The sequence below is a fragment of the Botryllus schlosseri genome, chromosome 4, assembly GCF_051294905.1.
Source record: "Botryllus schlosseri isolate E-star chromosome 4, Bs_hap1, whole genome shotgun sequence".
Taxonomy (NCBI): Eukaryota; Metazoa; Chordata; class Ascidiacea; order Stolidobranchia; family Styelidae; genus Botryllus; species Botryllus schlosseri.
The window spans coordinates 5,242,722-5,265,162 of NC_137239.1; the positions used below are offsets into that span (position 1 = coordinate 5,242,722).

Genomic DNA, 22,441 nt, shown 5'->3' on the forward strand with positions numbered 1-22,441 from the left:
GTACGATTGCTTAAATTTGATGCCGAGTTTCTTCAAAAAGAAAATTCCAAGCAATCAATTACCTTGGTCTGTGTAAAAGTACCTAGCAAGTATTAGATAAGCGAGTGAGTTAAGCGATTCCATGACAACATCAATTAATCTGTTAAAGAGCGTAATTCCTGCTCGGTTCCTGTGCAGTCGAGCGCCATCACACCACTTTTTACAGGCATTGGATAAAGCCTGACGTCGCTTTTGTTATCATTTTACAACACAGGTTGCCGACTCTGTAATTACCACTATCAGCAATTTATTGGAGTCACCGATTATAGAAGATACATCTGATTCATCAGAGTAAGTGATCGAAAAAATTCATATGCAATATCCGAAAAATACTAGTGCACTAGTACTTTCAACTACCTCCTCGCCACCTCATCCGCGTAAGCGGTGTCTTACAAAAAGCCTAAAAGTGGGCCGTGCTACAAGTCGGCAGTTACGAAATAAAAATGAAGAATATCGGCCTGGTGTAAATGACCATAGCAGTCGACAAACACCATGAATACCCCACACAACAACAACTTTCAACTACCAAATAGTGCTTCCGCACCGATCTCAACCCCCGAAAATGAATCGAGTAAGCTGATCGCTAAACCAATGATGTAGCTGGATTGCAGCGTAATTCTGCACGAAAAGAGTGTGCATTCACCCCCAAAATTGATATTGCGGTAATAAATCCAACGTGCCTACGTGCCCATAATTTGGATGAAAATGTTGTACTCGATCGGTACCACGGTGGAAGTTCGAGGTAGGTTCAGGTTTCGTGTACCACGGGTTTATATTCACAACCGTATATCAGAGTTGGTACACGGGTAGAAATACACACTCTTTCAGCTAAGACTGTACAGTGTACGTACAACCTTATTGTTATTGCGGTGATCGGTAGGCTACACCTTACTGTGATATATAGTAATAACGACCGGCGTGTAGACTCATTTTCACCGACTGATATTGGGAGCACAATGTTCTACCTTAAATTGCCGTTAACCGACTTTATACCTTGTAGGCTATTGTGCAAATCGATGAAATACACAATTGGCTTGTACCGTACACGCTGTAACACTTCTTCATTCGCAATACAACTTTACATTACTTGAATATGATAGTCACAAAATTATACTGTTCATAAGTCATACGATTCTGATGGTAATACCAGAAGTGATCAGAATGCGAGTGCTTCTGTATTTAGAAGTACTTGAGGTAGATTTTTCGAATTTGCACTACTTCCTCAAGGGTTATGATTAATACTACTTCTTCTTGAAAATTTTCAGTTTATTAGGTAAAACTATTACTATAGAATACTTACTTTTGACTTAGTTGCTCATCTCGACATCTACATTGACTTGAGTACAGAGGATGGCTACTTTGACCACGTCATTACCATAGCATGAAAGTCATTGATATAGTTTGCGCAGGCTCATCGTTCAGCTTGACACCGTCGCAGAAAAAGTGGAATTGGCCTCCTCTAACTCATCAGCAACCCGCAGTTTCAGAAATACGGCGACAGTATCGACTTACATGTCAATCAGTGGCGATGTCGGTCTGTTTGTTTCGGACGGTGAGTGGTTACCTATACTAATACGCAGAGCTGTGGGTTTTTATGTGTAGTATTATTATCATCATATTGCTTTTACATGAATCCAAAAAGTTACTTGTTTACGCTGACGTGTATTATCCCCTGTATGACCGCACCTGCCCACCCCAGAGACACATTGAGTACCGTCCACGCCAAGTTTGTGTTTATGGAACCAATTGTCAATTGGAATGTCAGTAATACTTTCAGCGATGTGTGTATACTGTATATATCACTAAAATAGAGAATTTTGTCGTAAGAATTCGAGTTTTACTGAGTAACCTACGTAAAATGACGTCGGCACTACTAAAATAATCTTAATGTATTTCGTCGTTGCCAGATATAAGACATTTTTCATTGGTACTGAAGCAATTAAGTTATCCGGTAATCGTAAGTAGTCGATATCGTAGTCTATACACATACAGTATCTGATATCTTGAAATATCGCTTGACTTCGAGATTCGTATCGATGTAATAATGTCGTATCTGGGGCAGGATTATATTGCTGAGTCTTTAAAATTATCACTCCCAACATTCAGATTACTAAGTGAATGAATATTCTACTATAGGCTAATCTTGTGTGTGGAAAGAAATTACCGTACTATCATCTGACCCAGGGGCGGGCAGCTTCTCCAGTCGGCGGGCCAGATATAGTAAAATTAAGAACTTGGCGACCCGACCCCGGGCATAAGCGGTGTCTTACAGAAGCCTAGAAGTGTGCCGTGCTACAAGTCGATGGTTACGGAATCAAAAATAAGGAATATTTGCCTGGTGTAAATGACCATTGTAGTCGACAAACACCATCATGATTACCAAAAAGGACATTGGGGTTGGGTACATCGTAAATGCCGATAATGCAATAAGTCTTCTCGTTTCGACGGATTTACGAGTAAGCTCCACCGTCGCACGCCGCGCAAGTGCGCACTGCGCATGCATGTGTATAATGACATTCAGTAACTAAAATTTGACGTCTGTAAGCAAGTAGCAGAGATGAGCCGATTTGGAATTTCTATGTCCTAATCCAATCCAAATCCAAAACCTAATCCATAACTTTTTCATATTAAAGTCCATGTCCAATCCTAATCCGACTCCAACTTGAAATTCAGAAATAATGCTAATTTATGCAAGGGAGGGATTGGAAAATATACTTTCACAACCAACGATTCTCTTGATTTAAGATAACTTAGCATAGGGCTGCACCTCTCATGTTCAATTGCACCGAGTGAACCATAATGTAGTGTACTATAAGTACATCAAAAACTGATCTGAATAAATTTTGTCGCCATTCGCCACACGACATATCAATCTCCCTGAAAATCGGTAAATCCAATCCAAATCCTAATCCGTTCAGAAAAAAATCTCTAATCCAATCCAAATCCGACAAAATTTCACAAATCCTGTTTTTTCAAAACCTAACCCTAATCCATGATCATCTCTGGCAAGTAGTGGGGAATATCGGAAGACTGGGGACGCGGGCCACACTATCACGTAATACGGAAAACTTCCGCGGGCCGGATCCGGCCCGCGGGTCGTATGCTGCCCGCCCCTGATCTAACCATACTCAGAAAATACAGCAACATGTGGTATGGTCATTTATCCATTGCATGATAATTTATTAAACATTGCTTTCGATTGATGACTGACGAACATTCTGAACGCATTATCACAAAAATGTACCGATTGCAATTTTTTTATTTATGAGGTGACTGTAGCCACTGTTCTTAGATAAAACTGGATTCGGGGTAGCAGTACTTCGGAGACCCGACACCGGAGAAGGTTTTAGATCGGATCAGATTGTGTTCATTGGCGAACCGACCTCAGCCGGAAGCTTTATCGACGGAAACAGAGTTCAAGCTTCCATATTCATTCCCGGAGAAGCGGCGGCTAATGGTAAAATGAAGATTACGTAAAATGAATATTACATCAGGTTATTGTATGCTAATCTATACTCAAGCGTCGTCTTGTATTATGCACCGCCACAACCGATTGGTTTACAGCTCCTCGGTCCACATCCGAGAAGCCGGCACACTCTAATATTCAATCGATGGGCTAATTTAGAGTGGATTTCAATCGTGGTCAGTTTTCACTGAAGAATCAAGGCTACGTCTAACACCACACCACTTCTGGTATAATATAACAATCGGTATTGACGATTATTTAAAACCGCTCGTTACTTTGATCAAAGAATATCTATACAATGGATGTCAAGAACACGGACCGAAGCGCAATGCCGAGTAAATGAAAATAAAATGCGTTTAACATTCAGCATATCTCAATCAAAAGCTTAGGACTTTTCCGGGACAGGAAATCACGTTAATCATGCCTAGACTTGATCTGAAAATATCCAATATGCAAGTTCAATTACACATTAATAGTTTATTCCGCTGCATGAGACTATTGATATTTGTGCCAACGCGCTGTACGGTGGTAAGTTACCGCCACCATCAATCCCGCGAAACGTCTTTGTTGAACTTTTACAAGCGGCAACCTGTTCTGTGGAGTTTAGCTTTAACGAGGTCATGTTTCGCCAATTAGACGGCGTGGCAATGGATAGTCCCCTGGGACCTATTTTGGCCAACATTTTCGTAGGATATTATGAGGCCGAGCTTCTCTCCCAGCGTGAGTCCATAAAACCACTGTTGTATCGCCGACATGTAGATGACACTTTTGTCATTTCCAGGAATGAGTCGGAGTGTGATCAATTTCTTATTCGCTTAAGCTCGCTTCACCCGGCCTTGCAATTCACAATTGAAAAAGAACGCAATAACTCATTATCATTTCTGGACGTTTTAGTCGAAAAGCGCAATACCAACAAATTTGAAACGTCTGTCTTCAGGAAACCGACATTCACAGGCCAATACCTTCGCTGGAATTCATTTAGTCCCCGACGCAGAAAGATTAACCTCATAGGCACCCTTGTGCATAGAGCGTTGATGATATGTTCGGGTAACAAATTGAGTTTAGAACTTGACAACATCCGAAAAATCTTACTTGATAACGGTTACCCTGAACACGTCATCAGCCGTGGCATAAAGAGGAAATTAACGCAATTCAACGCAGGAAAACAAACAGAACCCACCGAACGAACAATAAAAGATGTTTATATCCATCTACCTTGGATTGGCCCCATTTCCACCCGCTTTGAAAAACAATTGATTTCTGCGGTCAGTAAGTGTTACGACACAGTCAAAACCTTACGACTACACAACTGCTCCCTTCAACACGCAAAGACGTGCTCCCTACACTTCAACAAAGTAATGTAGTGTACGAATATAAGTGCCACTGTGATTGTGGCTACGTGGGAAGAACGTCAAAACGTCTGCAGGAACGCATAAACCAACATGTCCCCAGATTTATCAGAACACGTGGATCACGCTCAGTGAAAAGCTCACCCCTCATCCGCTTAAGATTGATGCTGATCGATCAAAGGCCATTAATTCTGCCATCGGCAAACATCTGTTAGATAATCCGATTTGTGCGAATAATTATCGAGACGACCGATTTCGAATCGTTGGACGGGGCCGTTCACAATTCCATTTGTGTGCCTTGGAATCGACTTTTATCAAAATACACCAACCAAAACTCTGTCAACAAAAGGAGTTCGTGTACCACCTAAAAATAGTACATTGAACGCTCTCTCTTTCATGCTGGTGACGTCATATTTTGTGATACGATCGTTGATATACAATGTTCTTTCCAATTCTCTACTAGTTGCTGACGATTACCCCTGACGAGTGTCAGCCGAAAATATTCGGGTTCATTTCAATATGAATATACTATTCAATTGTATATTGAAGTTCTGTACCTCCAATAAGCTCTTCTAATAGTTTATTGCATGCGTTGCGCATGTGCAATGTGCATGCATTGTTTCGTTTTCTCATATTTTTTCGTCCATTAGGTCATATCTTATAGTAGTCGCGCAATAAAACTTGCATTTAAGCGCGAATAGGAAAAGGTAATTAAGCACTGTTATAGTGGAAAGAGTCGCTTGATCTTAGTTGCCGCAAAATTCGCGAAGTCGGGTTCGAGCTGTCCAATCACAATGTCCAGCACTACTATTTTACAAGGTATACAACACGTATTTTCAGGTACCATATCATGGATAGTGGTTTATCGCGATAGCATTTTGTTCCGGAGGAATACAACTGGTAATGTACCTCGCGTTGATAGTGCCACAACAGTCGTGTCAAGTGAAGCCGAACTTGCCGACAACATGATATTATCAGCAAACGTGTTGGCAGAGAAGAGTATCACGGGATTAAGGAAGGAGAATATAACATTTTCCGTAAGAAATATGAATTATCGGCTTTCACCAGAGAGAAGTTCGCATTGAATAAATTCAATTTTATTTAATTTTTTAGCCAAAGGAAGCAATAACTCAATGTATAAATTTGGGTAGTTCAGAAATATAGTTCAAAATAATGAATATTGTTGGTAATCCAAGAATTATTAATGAAAAACACGAATAACTTCACTTCGACGCGCTGTGATTGAGTCAAATTTGTTATTGTAGACAACCTAACAATTTCGTGAGTCAGAAAGTAATATTTGAAAAATGAAATATAATTTTTTTAAACAAGTTCAAAATACAGACTAGAATAGTTTATCTTCTACTGTTGGTAGCCAACCTAATAATTTTAGGCAATAGCTGAAAAATTCTGAATAGAAGAAGTTATTTTTGAACGACCCTAGTATCATAGTATATTCTTGTTAACATTTATTGTTTACCGCAGAACCACCAGACTCGCCCAGACATGTGATAACGATGAGTAAAATTCCACATAAATCAACGAGTTAGAAGGACCATTAATTTCATATAATTGCAGCATTCCTTTTATTTAAACCGGGTAACACTTACGCGAATCTGCAAGTCTTGAGGTAACCAAAATTTTCCATGAGTGAGAACGAAAATATTACCAGACTTCACATCTAATACATTAATATGGATTACTAGTGGACAAAATGGACTGTGCATCAACAATATAGCGGCAAAAGCAGAATAAATAAAGTTTGGTTTTCACAAAAAATGAAAAAATTATAACCAATATTTATTGACTTCTGGTGATCCCTTCTAGATTCCTGTTCAGAAAAGCAAGGCAAAACGGGAAATCGTGATGCCAATTTTTCAACACCTATAGAATAATAAATAATAGATATAGAATCGTCATTTCATAATGCTGGGTATCGATTTTGAACAGCAACTTCCCCTGCATACTCCACGGAACACTACGTGGCACGGCGTGTCTATCCATAAGATCCTGCCAGACTTACTCAGTGAACTCCCGGGATTCCCGGAAACCATATTTCGTTCTTTCCATCACTGTTTAACCCGTTTTAACAGAGTTTATTCAATGCCATTTTGAAATTGACTGCTCCTTTGTGACTAACATTCATCAATGACATTTGAAAATTATATTTCTAGTTTCCCGTTTTCGACATCATCGGAAAAAGTCCGGTATGCGCATATTGGCTCGAAAATGCCACTGATTGGTCGCCGGACGGATGTTCTGTTAGCGATGAAAGCACAAACGGGTCGCTGGTTTGCACTTGCAACCATCTCACTAACTTCGCTTCCCTATTGGTAAGTAGCTTAGCTCGAATATTCGTAAGTAATACAATCAATTACTGTTTTTTATGCATCGGAAAATATTACAATAATCATATTAGTTGTATTGTATAAATATTTCGACTTTTTAGTTGTTTCGTCGCACAATCACGAGTATAATTTGATATAGTTATGAAGCAGATTTCAATTTCGTCGCCGTTGGTATGCATGTGACAGCTTAGCGAAAGTAACACCTTCAACAGGACACCACCTCCGTCGTCACCGCGATATATTCTCTGGACTTAATCACCATCGTTGGTTGCTCGATATCATCACTGTCGCTGATAGCGGTTATACTCATTTGCGCCTTCTGTGCACCGTGAGTATTACTTTTCAGAGGTGGTCAGTAGCGAAGTACATCTACTTTCCGAAATACTTCAAGTATATTTTGCATACTTGCAAGAGCTCGTCAAGTGGTTATCAATTTAGAATACTTCAACTTCTACGTAAAAGTTCTCACTTTTTTATGGAAAAGTGAGCCACCAATACTTACTTTTTGCTTAATTCCTAATCGCTACTTCTATCTACTTGAGTATAAATTTTCGACGTCAATTCTACTTGCAGTTGAGAGGGTGACTAATTGTACCAGCTCTAGAAATTTTCAAATCATACTATTCAGAGGTTTTGTAATCATCTATATTCTGCTTTACTTACGCTTGCACTGTGTACACGAGTTGAGATCGTCCACATTTCCCTATAGTATTAGTCATTCCGAAATAGCTTGTGGTACTAATAACCCAATGGTTCCCAACAAGGGTGATATCACGCCTACACTGAGCGATTTTAAAAGAAAAAAATGGGCGATAAGGAACGAAAATGTTAGAACGCTATGTGGGATAAATGTCTTTACCACGACAAAAACACGCGATGATGGCTTATTCTGCATGCGACGCGAAATTTTACGAAAAAACAAGGACAACCCAACGGAAAGTAGTCACGGACACCAGTTTTCCGAGTACCGTATAGGAAAAATGAACTTTTTCCAATCAATTCATCAGCGATCAGAGTTACGTGAATGATTTTCCCAATTATATATGTACTTTTTACGAGTCCGTAATTGTGTAGTGCGACAATTTGTGTAGGTCTTGCTAAGGGGATGATCTGGCGAAAAAGGTCGGGATCTGTAATACTGAATTACATCACTGAAAATCCCACATTTAATGTTCGGGCTCTCGAATGCATTGCGCACATTTTCAGAGACAATGCATTGCATATGTATGGCGTTCCGAAGTAATGAAATATTCTAGATACAACTCAGTATTGCGTTTTCAGCCTTAATTTTAACCCCTCTAGATCTTATACTATCAGGTTATCATGGCGTGGAAAAAGATATCATGTGTCATTCCTTCTCGTGTCTCTCTCGGTTTCACTACTGGGAATGAATATCACTCTACTCATGAGTCAACTACCATCTCTCTCTGACCCTGCTGAAACAGCATTCAATTCCATTTCGTGCATTACGATTGCTATTTTTCTACATCTCTTCATGCTGTCATCTTGCGCTTGGATGAACTGCGAGGCAGTGGTTTTCGGAATTGCCGTCCTGCAGGTTCGTATTATATCCACAATTTCATTATCTCTATGATATCTCGTAAATTTTATTACAAATATATATCATAAGCCATAGCTTGATATTTGTTGATAAGGTTCTGTTTAATAGGCTATGATATCGCGAGACAAGCTATGAACAGAAAAAACCTTGGCAAATTAAAATTCTGTACTAAAAGTAGAGCGATTGAATATATCATGGCAATCATGGGCATAATGATTACACACGTCAAATTTTGGGCAATTCCAATAATTCCAACTTTTGATGACGACTGTGACTATACATCTGGTACATCAACTCTTAGAATGATTGTCCTTCATATAAATATAATTGTATTTTTGCTTACAGCCGTTTTACATCAGAAATAACGTCGAGAACAGGCGGCTGCTTCTTTGGTCAATATTATGGGCAGGCCTTATGCCAGTGCTGTTTGTAGGGACATCTGCAGCAGTTGCTACTGAAAACTACGTGTATGGATATGATCCAGAAACAGATAACTCGATAACGTGAGTATCTTATTATTGTAAGCAAATGTCGATAATACTTATTATGTTACATTATCAGAAATCGAGTGAACCGCTGTGTGTCGATTGTTAAATTGTAATCATAGATGTAACAAACTAGGGCTGGACTAAGAATTCGTTGGGCCAGATTACTTCGGATCTTACACACAAATAACGAAAAGCCCTCCAGCCTTATCAATATTTGCCAGCATCTATAAAGCAAATTGCATGTACTCGAAAATATTTGATTGACATAAATGCATATTTTAACTTTATTAACATTACCTCCATCCAAGCGCTAACCCTTACTATGCAGAGCTGCACATTTCTTAATATCGTATTTTGAAATTCGTGAAAATTCGTTCGAATTCAATATACTGTTAAACCTGTATAAAACATACTCACAAGCTTGTTTCTGAAATAGAGATTGTATGGTGTGTCTTGAGTCTTGAGATAAATTCGGTTTATAATTGCTGGCACAAACCTGAAAATGGTAACTGGTATATATAATAGCAGGTCTACCAATTCCAGCCACCTAGCGATGCTGTTGGACTCTACCATCTCGCCTTCGCAGAGCATGACAACCGCGCAGAAAATGGCTTCCTTTACATTTCCTCTATGTAATAGTTCCTGGGATATGGGCCCAACTGCTATGTTCTTGATCTTGTTTGAACAATAACTCATACGACGAGGTTGCAATATGAAATCAGTATATTATCAGCAGGATAACTTAACACAGACGACACTATCCAGAGTGCAGATAAACGATATCCAGTAGAAAACAGATCACAGGGTTTAAATACGAAGCACGACACACGAGGAAATAATGATTGGCGGTAATTACTAATTCTATACAAATAAGAGACAAACGATACCAACGTAAGATGCACGATCATATCAGTCCTCCCCTGTAAGCTAATAGTACAAGGTAATATACGTTGGCCGATAGAAATCCGTTTGGTTCCTAATTCTAATCGGCTAACGTTCGAGGAAAACTAGCTGCAGGACGTTGGGCACTATTTCTGACCAATGGCGGCTCAGCTTGAGACTGTTGAGGCTGAACAACTTCCTGTGGGGTTGTATCATAGTGTCCTATATGGTGTCGACACAAGCAAATCTCACGCCTCGGTGAAATTGATTCACGTCACAATTTCCATTTGGCTACAGGCAATTTGACGATCAATTTTGTCCGGCTTGCCGAGCATTAAATTTGGCAAACGGGTATCAATCGAAAGATGACTCTGCACTGATTACGAAAATATAAATTTTATTTCACTCGTGGCCCTGGAACTCTCACAATCAGCCTCAAATTTTCCATTGTTATGGAGATTGGCAGTAGGACGCAACAATGCTGTCTGGCGAAACGAGAGAGTAGCTCAAGACCAAAAGAGCCAGAGAGCATTGTTGCGTCCCAATGCATTGCAACTCTTCACGAAATTTTCAATGTCGCCATTAATGGTAGGCCATGCGTCGAGCCTTTTCATATTCGCGATACCCCAATGTCCTTCGTGTAACAATGATAAGGCTCGCGTTCGAAGTGACTGCGGATTTACTACGCGCTGAAAATCATCAATATTGAGCATGACTATGTCTTTGTGCAGAGAGAGCGAATGTTTGCGAGTAGAAAACCAAGAAAAATCACCAATATTGATCTTTAGATTCCAATTACCATAAGCGACGGATACTTTCACTAGTTCCATGGTTTTGTCTTTTAGCGTCGCGTCGCGAATTTCATTGAGAGTTAACGGAAAGCCATCGAATGAAAAGTTAATAGTGTGAACGATCTCCGCGTTTTCACGAATTTCCAGTTCGTCAAACTCAGGGTCTGGACCCTTTGGTAGGCGAGATAAACCGTCGGCGTTTACCGTCTGGGGTTCCGTGCTGATTGTTGGTTTATAGCGAATGTAATTTAGATAAGCCATGAGCGTTAGTGCCCATCGCTATAAACATTACGCTGTCATCACATTCATGTCCGGCGAGAAAGTAGCTAAAAGCGGTTTGTGGTCCACTACGAGCGTAAATTTTATACCATACAAGAATTGACGGAATTTAGTGACTCCGTAAATGATTGACAGAGCTTCCTTCTCTATTTGAGAGCAGGATTTTTGCGAATCGAAAAGCGTTTTCGATGCGTGCGCGATCGGTCTCTCTTAGCCATTGTGCTCGATTGAGAAGACAGCGCCGATTCCGAATTGAGAAGCATCCGTTGACAAAATGAGATAGATTCTTGTTTACATCATAATGAGCTAACTGCGTGGCGTCGCTTACGTCGTTTTTAAAAATGCGAAAACCTGCGTCACAGACCGTATTTCGAATGAATCTCGCGTCTTTTTGAAGAAGGCGATATAACGGATAGGCGAACTCGCGTAATATCCCGAGGTTTAGGCAACTGTTTGATTGCTTCAACTGATTTGTTAGACGGGCGTTTGCCGTCCTTGTCAATGTGACTAAGATACTATCTACTACTTTTAAAAAATTCACATTTAGCGAAATTGACGGTGAAACCATATTCGGTAAGGCGCTCAAAAAGTAGCGATAAGTTGCGAAAATGGTCGCGCTCAGTGCCAGTAACGATTATATCATCGATAAAACCAGCAACACTGGGTAAGCCGGCGTTCACGGCATGAAGGCAGCGTTGAAAACTTGCGGGACTAGATGCGACTTCGAAACGCATGCGTCGATAACGGAATAGACTGAATTGCGTGTTGATGACACAGAAATTCTGCGCATCATCATCTAATTCTAGCTGAAATCGAGCAACGGCAAGATTAACTTTCGTGAAAATACAACCACCCTGTTACTCGTGAAGAATTTCATCTAAGGAGGGCAGGGGATGTTGATGCAATGCTTTGAAGTCACCACAAATGCATACTGATCCATTAGACTTGGTGACGGCAACAATAGCTTCACTGTAATTGATTGGTTCGAGGATACCTTGATTGACTAATCTATTCAATTCGGTTTGAACAGCGATTTGCCTTGCGAAAGACAGAGGACGTGGCTCTTAAATACGGGCTTGGTATTAGGTTTCAAGTGAATTGTCACATTGGTCATGGTGCAGCGTCCTAATACATTAGAGCAGTGCTCTTCAACCTGTGTGACGGTTCGCACTTGTGCGAATGAAAAAAATTGCAGTGCGAATGACGAAGGTGGTGCGAATAGTGCGAATGAAAAGCCGGATCAAGTGCGAATGAAAATCGTGATTAATTGTTAACTTTTCTGACGTGGAATAATTCAAATAAACCTAATCGGAAATTTAAGATCAGTGTAACTTTTGTACTTGCGACGCAATTGTAAAAGCTTAATACGACGCACCACTAATCGTAGCTCTCACAAGCCGTAGTGAATGAATATTCCCGCACTGTAATTATTACGTGACGAAAAGCCTGGTTTGAAGCTGGTGTAGTGGCAGTATAGACATCTATACAATCTCTATAGTGGCAGATATACAGTATATCAGCCCGTCTGAGCCTGCGACAGGCTGAAAAAATGACGTCAAATTAATTTTCTCCTTTCTTTCGCTGAACAATCATCATATTTTCGTAACACTGTTCGATTTGCGCTGGGCACGAGGATAGTAGTAAATACCATCATTACAGACTCACATTTGCAAGTTACTGTAACGAAAATTTTTACCCTTTCAGGGGTTATTAAAGTATGGACCGCAAAGGGTATAATTTTGGGTCCACACGGTGCTAGAGCTAGCTGTTAATATGTATGTAGTAGTATTTATTTAATTTATTGCAAAACATCCTGTGATCGTTTTTACATATTCAAGATCACTGTGTTGAGTGCTGTGGCCAATATGCGAGACACGCATTAAATGTGGCTTTATCGTGAGAATTCATGATAAGATTTGTCCGACTGTTTTTACTGGAAAACATGGTCTAAGACCGTTGGGATGAACTAGTGTAGGGGTGTGCAACGAGCGAGTTCAGGCCTATGAGACTCATTCATTTCGAGGCCCATCCCTTCTGCGTCGGGGCACATGAAGACGTAAAGTTGTCAAGTAGGCCTATCTTCATCAACTCTTTGTATAACAATTTTCGATTAGTTTGTGCGAATGAAATTTATTTTTCAAAAAAAGTGCGAACGGAGCACAAAAAGGTTGAAAAGCACTGCATTAGAGTAAACGGATGGAAATGTGGACTGAAAAGCAACCAATTATCGTTCGAATCACAAATGTCAATAGTATTACATGCTTGCGATTTGACCATCTGCGAGAAAATTGCATCCACAGCAAACGTTCCCTTAGCAGTAATGAAGAATGCAACGCTCCAATCAAGACCAAAAATGTTTTTTTTGCCCACGGTGTTTCGTCGAGAACTACCAATTACAAGCCAACTCGAACTTTGGGACCCAGCTGCACCGTAACAGTGCAAATACCTTTCACTTTCAAAGGCTTGTCGCCTTACCCTACGGAAAAGCAATTGTATGCTGTGAGTTTCAGAGAGCGCAAAGTTTGGTACCCAGTTAATCCCACCATGGTGGACGGTCCACCAGTGTCCCGCTGTGTCGGCAACGGAATGCTGTTGATGCTGGAGTTGATCCAGAGATGGATTCCTACGCGTCGATATAGTTGATCGATGTCGAAGGAAGCGGCGCTGAGCAGAAATTGACAGATGTGACCTGTTGCGTAACACTAGCTTTGGTGGACATGCATACAGGTTTGATACGACCATTACGACTGTATTTCTGACATACTGCATGCCCATATTGACAGTCTTTTCTCTGGTGATCTATGAAACAGCTGCTGCAGGATTTCAGTTTCTCTTGGGAGTTTCCTTGGATGGAGTTGGAAGGCCTCCTGTCATTTTGTTGACGATGGAAGTTCCTTTGCCGTTACTCTCGCCCTGGATAAACCTATCAGTTTCCAGCGTTCTCGCGTAGGTTGCGGCTACTTTGAGAACGTCGTCAAGGGATGGATTGGTTTGTGTTAGACAATGTCGTCACACATCCGCGTGCAGCGTTTCTTTAATGATGAGATCGCGCATTAGCTCATCAACGTAGCTCTGATCACATCCTTGCCTTGAGCATGCGAAGTTGCAATCGTTGGAGATTCCACGTTGAGTAGTGATCCGATCGGCATATGGCGGTCCCATTTGCATTTTGCAATCGTAAAATTCGTACTTGGCTGCTTGCACATGAATGGAGTCATTGAAGTGTGTAGACAACTTCTCAGTCAACACGTCAAAGGTTTGCGCACTGAGATCAGCAGCACCAACAAAATTACGAAGGAGCGAGGTTGGCTAGGCGATGGTTGAATCGTTGCAGATATTGGTCCGATTTCCCTTTTAATTTTAAGAACGAATCAAACCTGGGAGCGGCTGCTTCAGATGTTGACGCACCGGGACTCAACCTCTGCTTTAATTGTGCCATGTCTCTCATGACTTTTGCCACTGTTTCGTGCTGCTTTGGTTGTTGTTGCCCAATCATCTCTTGCTGTTTCTCAATAATTCTCAAAATACCAGATTCCATGATTTATATTCGTCGCAGAAATAACTATCAGTCCGACTTCTGACACCAATTGCTATGTTCTTCATCTTGTTTGAACAATAACTGATACGACGACGTTACAGTATGAAATCAGTATATTATACAGCAGAATAACTTTAAGACAGGCGACACGATCAACGAAAGACCTGTAGACAACAGAACGCATGGTTTAAATACGAAGCACGACACACGATGAACTAACGATTGAAGGTCATTACTAATCCTAGACAAATGAGAGACAAATGATACCAACGTAAAATGCACGAACATAACACAAACCTAACATGAATAAATATAACGAATATATTTTCAGATGCTGGATAAACCCCGAGAAAATCTTATATCTCGCCGCAATACCGACGGCATTGATGATATTCTTCAACCTTGCTGTGTATATTGTGTTGACTTATTATTTGTGTACAACAAAGGAATCCGAACTCGTGAGTCTGTATTTTAAACGTTGTGAAGGATCACTTATCTCAACTGGTGGTGAATATACAATTTCAGGGAAAGTATTGGAAGAGTACTCGACAATCGCAAAAGCGGAGACTTCTGGCTAATATTGCGATCGTTGTCAGCTTGGGTGTATCTTTGGTGTTCGGATTTTTCATGGCGGCTGCCAGAAGCGAAACTAATGATATAGCGTTCGCTTATATATTCACCATATCCACATCCTTGCAAGGTAACGAACAGCGTGTTTCTCAACAAATGATTTGTAGCTAATATCAGAAACTTGCATGCGCATAGTCCCAAGGATTACTACAATACAGGTGTACGTCGCAACGGATGCTTTGCTCGGCAACGTCTGCGATATTGCTAGTGTAAAATTTCTAATTTCATAATATATATTAATATAAGAGAAACTGAATATAGAATTAGCAATGACTTAATTCCAGACTTGATTTGAAGCCAAATTACACACATCGAAGAATCTTCACCAAAATGTCGGGAAGTATAATCGACCATCGACACTGTATTTCATGCAGATAGGATCTTTCAGTTTGTCCAGATTAGTATTTATGTTGTGTTGTGTCACGGATTTCTCTATCCGAATCTTCAACTATGAGTGTAAATTCAAATCAAGCTACTGATCATCATGTGCTGATCACAGGTCATGTGGGATAAAAACAGGTTCTCGTTAAATATAATTTATTCTAATCAACCACGTTATAAAACGGTAAGCATGAGACTGTAACCCAGACATGGAAAACTAATGCCAACGAGTCTCCATGCGGCCCGAAACACCGATTTGTGCGGCCCGCAAAAAGCTCGAGAAACGTATACTAAAAATATTGATAAATCCGTGCTAATAATCTAATTACTGCAGGGACTCGAGTAAACTTTTTGTTATTATATTGCGCCACGATAAATATATATTATATTCATAAATATAGTTTTATTTCATTGCTGGCACGATAGTCCGACCTCAAGGTTTCAACTGCTAAATATCACAGAAAATCAAAACGGGAATGACTTTCATATCACGAGTGTAATTTTACATTGGCCTCTCCAGCACCACTTACTTTTAGTGCTCTACTTGGAGAAACCGATTGCGCGGGTGTTAGTTAGATCCGTTCGCTATATGTTCAGAAGTATTTGGATTTAAAAAATCAACGTATTTCAGTTAGAGCGTACTGAAGCTAATATGACATGACGCTATCAGCTTTGTGTGACCTGGTGTCGAAGCAAAAGTGGAATCAGCAAATCTGTAAACAGATCACTGCTCACAGATTCAAATCTCCATCCTGATCGAAGAATCGCGACAAATGACTTTCCTCCCTAGTTTTGAAAATTAGTAATTGAGGTTGACCAGTTTAGGAGGTGGACTCTCCACCGTGTGAGATATCATCAAATAAATGGTTGGTTAGTTTTGAATTAGAATGTATTATTTCCATATACTCACTATATAATCAGATAGCAATATTGCGTTTTGGTTTACAATCCCTATTTCATATAGTGCGGCCTGCGAATGGATTATGATGTTGAATGCGGCCTGCGAGTAAACAAGTTCGCCCACCCAAGCTGTAGCCGATGTCGAAAGTAGCACTTGCGCGATGACTTCTATTCAATTAGTGATAAATTTATATATATAATATTCTGAATGACATTTTTTACCAGGTCTTTTTATTCTCGTCATAACTGTTTTACGAAGCGATGATGTGCGAAAGTCAATATCAGGCAGATTTAGGTATGTGACTGGCAGAGTCGCTAAGGACACAAGTCAATATTATACCGAAACCATCAGAAGCGTCAGTAGGTAAGTCAACAAGTATTATATAGTTGTGAATACATCCTATCCAAATGTTCTGGTACATTATGCTGGCAAAAACTCGTTGAACGCACTGTAGGTCCTCTCTTAAGATCACTTTACTTTATAATTCATTCACATAAACTTGATCTGTGGAAATAAGCCACTGTTACAGTAAGTTGAATCTACAGTAAAATATCACGTGGAAATATCAAGTCATATTTCTCGTTATAAAATCGCAAGCTATATCATTGGTAAATCTGCAATATCAGACGTGATATCGACTCTAACACTACAACTTCAATACCACTAACTTCATGATGTTGAATAATCAAGTACAACCGACCTGGTATGTTGACAATCCACGGTGACACCTGCATCCAAACAGCTTGGTTTATATTCAAGGAAACGATTTATCAGTTCTGAAACCAATGTCTGGTTCACACAGCCCTTTGAATATAATGCATTTAAAAGTGCAGATTCATCGTCATTATTTAGATGATAGATCGATGTCGTTCGGTAAATACAGGGGTGAACGCCAAATGTGTCAATTAACAATGATAAACGATAAACTTTAGATAGCATACCCCGTGACAACGATAACCGCAAGGCTTGATGTAGTTAACGATTGATAATTATGGTTAAAGTGACGCCACGTATTTGGCGGATACAGATACCCTTGACATCCTTTATGCCAGACATGGAAAATTCATGGCCTGCGAGAAGGTGATCGATGTGGTGATTGTCGAAATGATTTACTATGGCCACTGTCCCCCGTGCGCATCAGTTCTTTAATTGCTTCCCACATGGGTGGATTTCATTTACTGAAATCATCTAAAATTAAATACCTACCCACCGCACATCAATTACAAAGTACAGGAAAGGTTTCAGGACTGAACTAAAGGTGTTGTGGTTTCAAATATAACGGTATAGCCTGTTTTTATTTTGAGGAAATTAGTATACTCATGGTGGTGATATAATGAAGTGATATGCTCTCTTTCTTTGTTCGTTACAGTACATATTCTAACCCGTCTTTCACTGGCCCCGGCAACCCTTACACGCAAGAAACAGAGGATGAACATCATTACGATGTGACCTCTCGTAGAGCGGCTACCGACAACCGGCATTCTCATTTTACTGAAGGGGCGATAGTGATCGAAAACTGGAGACATCGACAGTACAGCTAATCAGAAGACACATTTCTATCAATATGCACGTACATTATCGTATATCCTAATATACCGCATAGATCCTTACTGATTTACTGTTGTATATATTTCATACTTTGAAATTGGTAATTTTTCAGTTTCACTCCTCTCAGTATTGGAAATAATTCACAGCAGTTCATATGTAAACTTGTGTTTTTACTCGTTAACCGCAAGAATATTACGAAGAGCTGATTATGTTATCATGTCGCATATAGACCGAGCTGTATATAGTTCATGACTAGATAGAGACATAGTGACGTCCGTACAAAGTTACTTCACAAGCATACAGCCTGATGATTGATTAAAAATCATCCTCACATTCAGCATATACTGTAGTACCGTGGTAGTTAACCTTGCCTTTTGAAGGGGGCGGTAACGCTCAGGGGGCGATATGGGGGGCGCTGGGCTCAGGGGGTGATATGGGGGGGATCGCTGAAGCAAAATGGCTTCGCAGTAGATGGTGGGGTAGCAGGACATATTCTTAATGAGTATTCAGAGCAAATTAACATTCCACAGAACATGTCAAGTCCCGAAATTTTTGGTGGCGCTACGATGTTCGCTACATGTTTTCATAAATGTAGTGGGTTATCATCATTCATGCAAAACGAATTGCGCGTACTTTTAGATCGCCAATTTCCCGTTAAAACACCGCCGTCACGCTTTCTAGGGTTATTTTCAACAAAATGTATCGAATAAGGTATTATATCCCGCGGCGCACAGCGTGTGAAAATCGAAGAACGAGGCACTGTATATCAATTTTGAGAGTAAGAGCCCCCTTGTATATAAAATAAGTTTGGAAATTTTGTGCACGAAATGAATAACTAAAAACACTTGTATTTGAGAGATACGAAATTAAATCATCAGAATATATCTTCGTCGTATCATAAAGGATGATGCTATCTAATGTTGTGGTTCACAACCTCACATGACCGTTATAATACGAGTGCTTTGTTTGGAATACAATTATGTTAAAATTAATAACTAGGTACAGTACTAAATTCAATGTGAGCAGATATATGCATCCGATTCTCAGTTTCCGTACCTATAGTTACACAAAACACTAAGACAAAATCCAATACCATTAATTTCCCCGTTTGCCAATCACAGATGTTAATTGGAGATGGTTCGAACCACAGGGTATGAGTATTGAGTATAGAATGTGAACATGGAATGGCAACGACCGATTTTGCAGCTTCGTTCCGCTTCGCTGAGGCTGGAGTGGAGAAATGTTTTGCACAAGCGACTGTAGGATTTCTGGCAATCCAAATGATATCTTCCAGAGCGCAGAATTTACTGAATCTGGTCTTTATCGAAAGCTACTGTCGCAGCGATTCCGCAAATTTAAATTGAAATATGATAATGCACTGATCCACCTAGAATCCGCCCTCCACATCTGAAATGTCGGCATTGTTCGAACAGTTGGATAACCGCAATATCCATCGGAGAAAATTATTTGCCAGTGAGGAAATACCAATTTTGAATCGTGTGCTTACTTTAGTTTAATACGTTTATGCGTTTCAATATCTTTTCACTATATAACGGACAAGAGGAAACAAAATAACAACAAATAACGAATTGATTGTACCAACGGGTACGCCCGAATATGTTCAATGATTAATTACATGGCCTTCATTTTCCAATGCAACAGCTCACTCGGCGCTACTAGTAAATCTGATTACGTGGGCTGAGAGAATAAAAAGTTTATAGCGACATATATATGCAATTACCACCTATTTATTCATGTATTATAGAAAATTGTGGCACCTAGGGCGACAACCTAGGGCCACACATACTTTGCTGACCATCGAAATAACGCAACGGGCATCTCTTGAGCGATGCCCCAAAAAGTTTTGTTTATAGCGCTGTGGATGCCAAGACGGTCGTCCTTACAAAATGAGGTGAGGGCGCTGGAGCACGATAATTTTTGAAAGGGGGCGCTAGAGGAAAAAAGGTTAAGAACCACTGCTGTAGTATAAAGCCTGTTGTAGTAAAACCATGGTTAGTTGATGCTATTTATGATCTCTCTGTGCAGAGTGCGCAGAAATCTCGAAGTTGTTGAGAAATAGGATATTTCCTTATAAAAGTATGCCACATGCCAGGTATAATAACATGCTTTTTGAATCCAGGAATCAAGTATTTAAATTGTAGTGGCTAACAACGTAGCAACTCCGAGCATACTTGATTATGACACATTTCGCTCTCAATTGAATTCTTTTGCCGAACGCATGCGACCCGTTAGAGAAAAAATTCTTTCCTTGAAGAAATGCCAAGTTTGTATTATGTGCGTCCCGCACAGTTGGTGTTTGATTTAGATCAGAGGTCTCACACTGCGATCCGTGAGACTATTTTGTGTGGTCTGCAACGACATTCTTGATTGCGAAGTATTCTACGATATTTACCTACCATTTTAATAATTTGAGGACCTAATATTCGCTATAAAACTACTCCAGGAGCCAGAAACTACTCATCAAACTTCACTATTACATCACTTTCAAAAGTTACAACGCAGTGGAAGGTTACCTATACGTGACATTAGTTGTTTCAATATCTTTTGACTATATACCGGACAAGAGGAAACAAAATAACAACATGTAACGAATTAATTGAACCAACGGGGACGCCCGAATATGTTCAATAATAATTACGTAGCGTTCATTTTCCATTACAACAGCTCACTCAGCGTTACTGGTAAATCTGATTACGTGGGCTGAGAGGATGAAAAGTTTATAGCGACATATATATGCAATTCCTCGCATTCATTCATGCATTATAGAAAATTTTGGTGCCTAGCGCGACCAGGTCACACAAACTTTGCTGACCATCGAAATCACGCAGCGAGGTTTTTGGGGCAAAGCCCTCAGAGGTTTGATTTATCCCTCTATGGGTGCGCAAGTCAATCGTTTTTTTAGGGGGGGGGCTGACGAAGTGCTGTTACAGCCCTCCCTCTTACCCATTGTCTTTAATACAGTCCGTACAATATGAGCTGGGGGCGCTGGAGCACGATAATTTGTGAAAGGGGCGCTGGAGGAAAAAAGGTTAAGAACCACTGGTTTAAAGTATCTTAGAAATATCATCAGATTGTCTCGGACTCTCCACATTCGTGTGATGATGATAGCAACTACAGAATAACAATGAATAATTCCGCTTCACTGGCGCGCAAATATGAAACAACCTGCTGTGATTCGTATCTCAAAAGGGTTTAATATGGTTAAGAGCCAGAAAAGAAAGTGTGACATGATGAATTCCGTCGATTTACTGGCATGGATATCTCTAATGAACGATCAACTTCCTATCTCAATTACTTTCATCTGATCAGATCTATGAGATCGTGTGTATGTGTATCCAGGACCGTAACAGCACTTTGTCAGCCCCAAAAAATATTGGTCTTGGGGCACCATAGAGCCCTCCCCAGGCTCTCCACATTTTGCCGCTATTTATCATCTACATTGGTTGTCTAGTTAGTGAGTGAGCTTGTATCCCCCGAATCCGCGAAGAGCGAAAAATTTCTGCAATTCATGATCGAATCGGTCAATATGATCAGGAATTGCATGTATATTGCTATCAATTTTATCCCCTCTCTGCTGACGTAATCAGATTGACCGGTATAGCTGATAGATGTGTGGCGGAAAAGGCATGGGATCACTAAATAATAGCTAACCATGCTCTGGCGCACCAGTTGGTATATTTACGTTATATGATGCTATTTCGTGAACTCCTTTCTGCTATGTCAAAATTCATTGAAATCACTCAGACTTATTAAACTAAAAGACGCACACAATTTCAAATTGGTATTTCTTTACTGGCAAATCATATTGTCTGCGGGATGATGTTTGTCTTGTGAGCTCAGATCGCAATGACAGGAACATTCGGCGCCGGCCATTTAGGCTGCTATGGAATATTAAACATGTAGGCCTATGTATATATATTGAAGTTTTTGGACAGCACAAGGAGATTCCTTTTCAGCCAATGTTTACTTCACTGCTGATCGTCATGGGAAACTTCTCGGAGTCGCATGTTACATGGCATATAACTTCATATCTCTTGGTTCTTATATAAAAGAAGCGCATGACGAAAAATTGTGATGTAGACAACATTGTCAGAATGAAGCAGCACGGTGTGTCACGAGCATTGTACTCACAACATCAGTGATGCAGCTGATGTTGCTGAACGTTCTTTCTCCATTCTTCTTAACAAGCTACTCATTAAGGACATACATTTTCCACCCG

General features: G+C 40.1%; 1 protein-coding gene and 1 long non-coding RNA gene across 2 annotated transcripts in view; both read left to right on the forward strand.

Moving 5' to 3' along the window:
• LOC145437930 (uncharacterized) overlaps window positions 1-22,441 on the forward strand; it is a 367,629-nt gene that overhangs the window by 61,583 nt on the left and 283,605 nt on the right. The gene's annotated exons all lie outside the window — the stretch shown is intronic.
• LOC145437978 (adhesion G-protein coupled receptor G7-like) overlaps window positions 1-22,441 on the forward strand; it is a 268,447-nt gene that overhangs the window by 6,806 nt on the left and 239,200 nt on the right. The window contains exons 7-15 of the mRNA XM_080315346.1: window positions 1,462-1,591; window positions 3,332-3,496; window positions 5,695-5,891; window positions 7,029-7,187; window positions 7,415-7,530; window positions 8,520-8,760; window positions 9,109-9,266; window positions 15,073-15,199; window positions 15,267-15,441. Of these exons, the coding sequence (XP_080171472.1) occupies window positions 1,462-1,591; window positions 3,332-3,496; window positions 5,695-5,891; window positions 7,029-7,187; window positions 7,415-7,530; window positions 8,520-8,760; window positions 9,109-9,266; window positions 15,073-15,199; window positions 15,267-15,441 (1,468 nt within the window). The remainder of the gene's footprint in view (window positions 1-1,461; window positions 1,592-3,331; window positions 3,497-5,694; window positions 5,892-7,028; window positions 7,188-7,414; window positions 7,531-8,519; window positions 8,761-9,108; window positions 9,267-15,072; window positions 15,200-15,266; window positions 15,442-22,441) is intronic.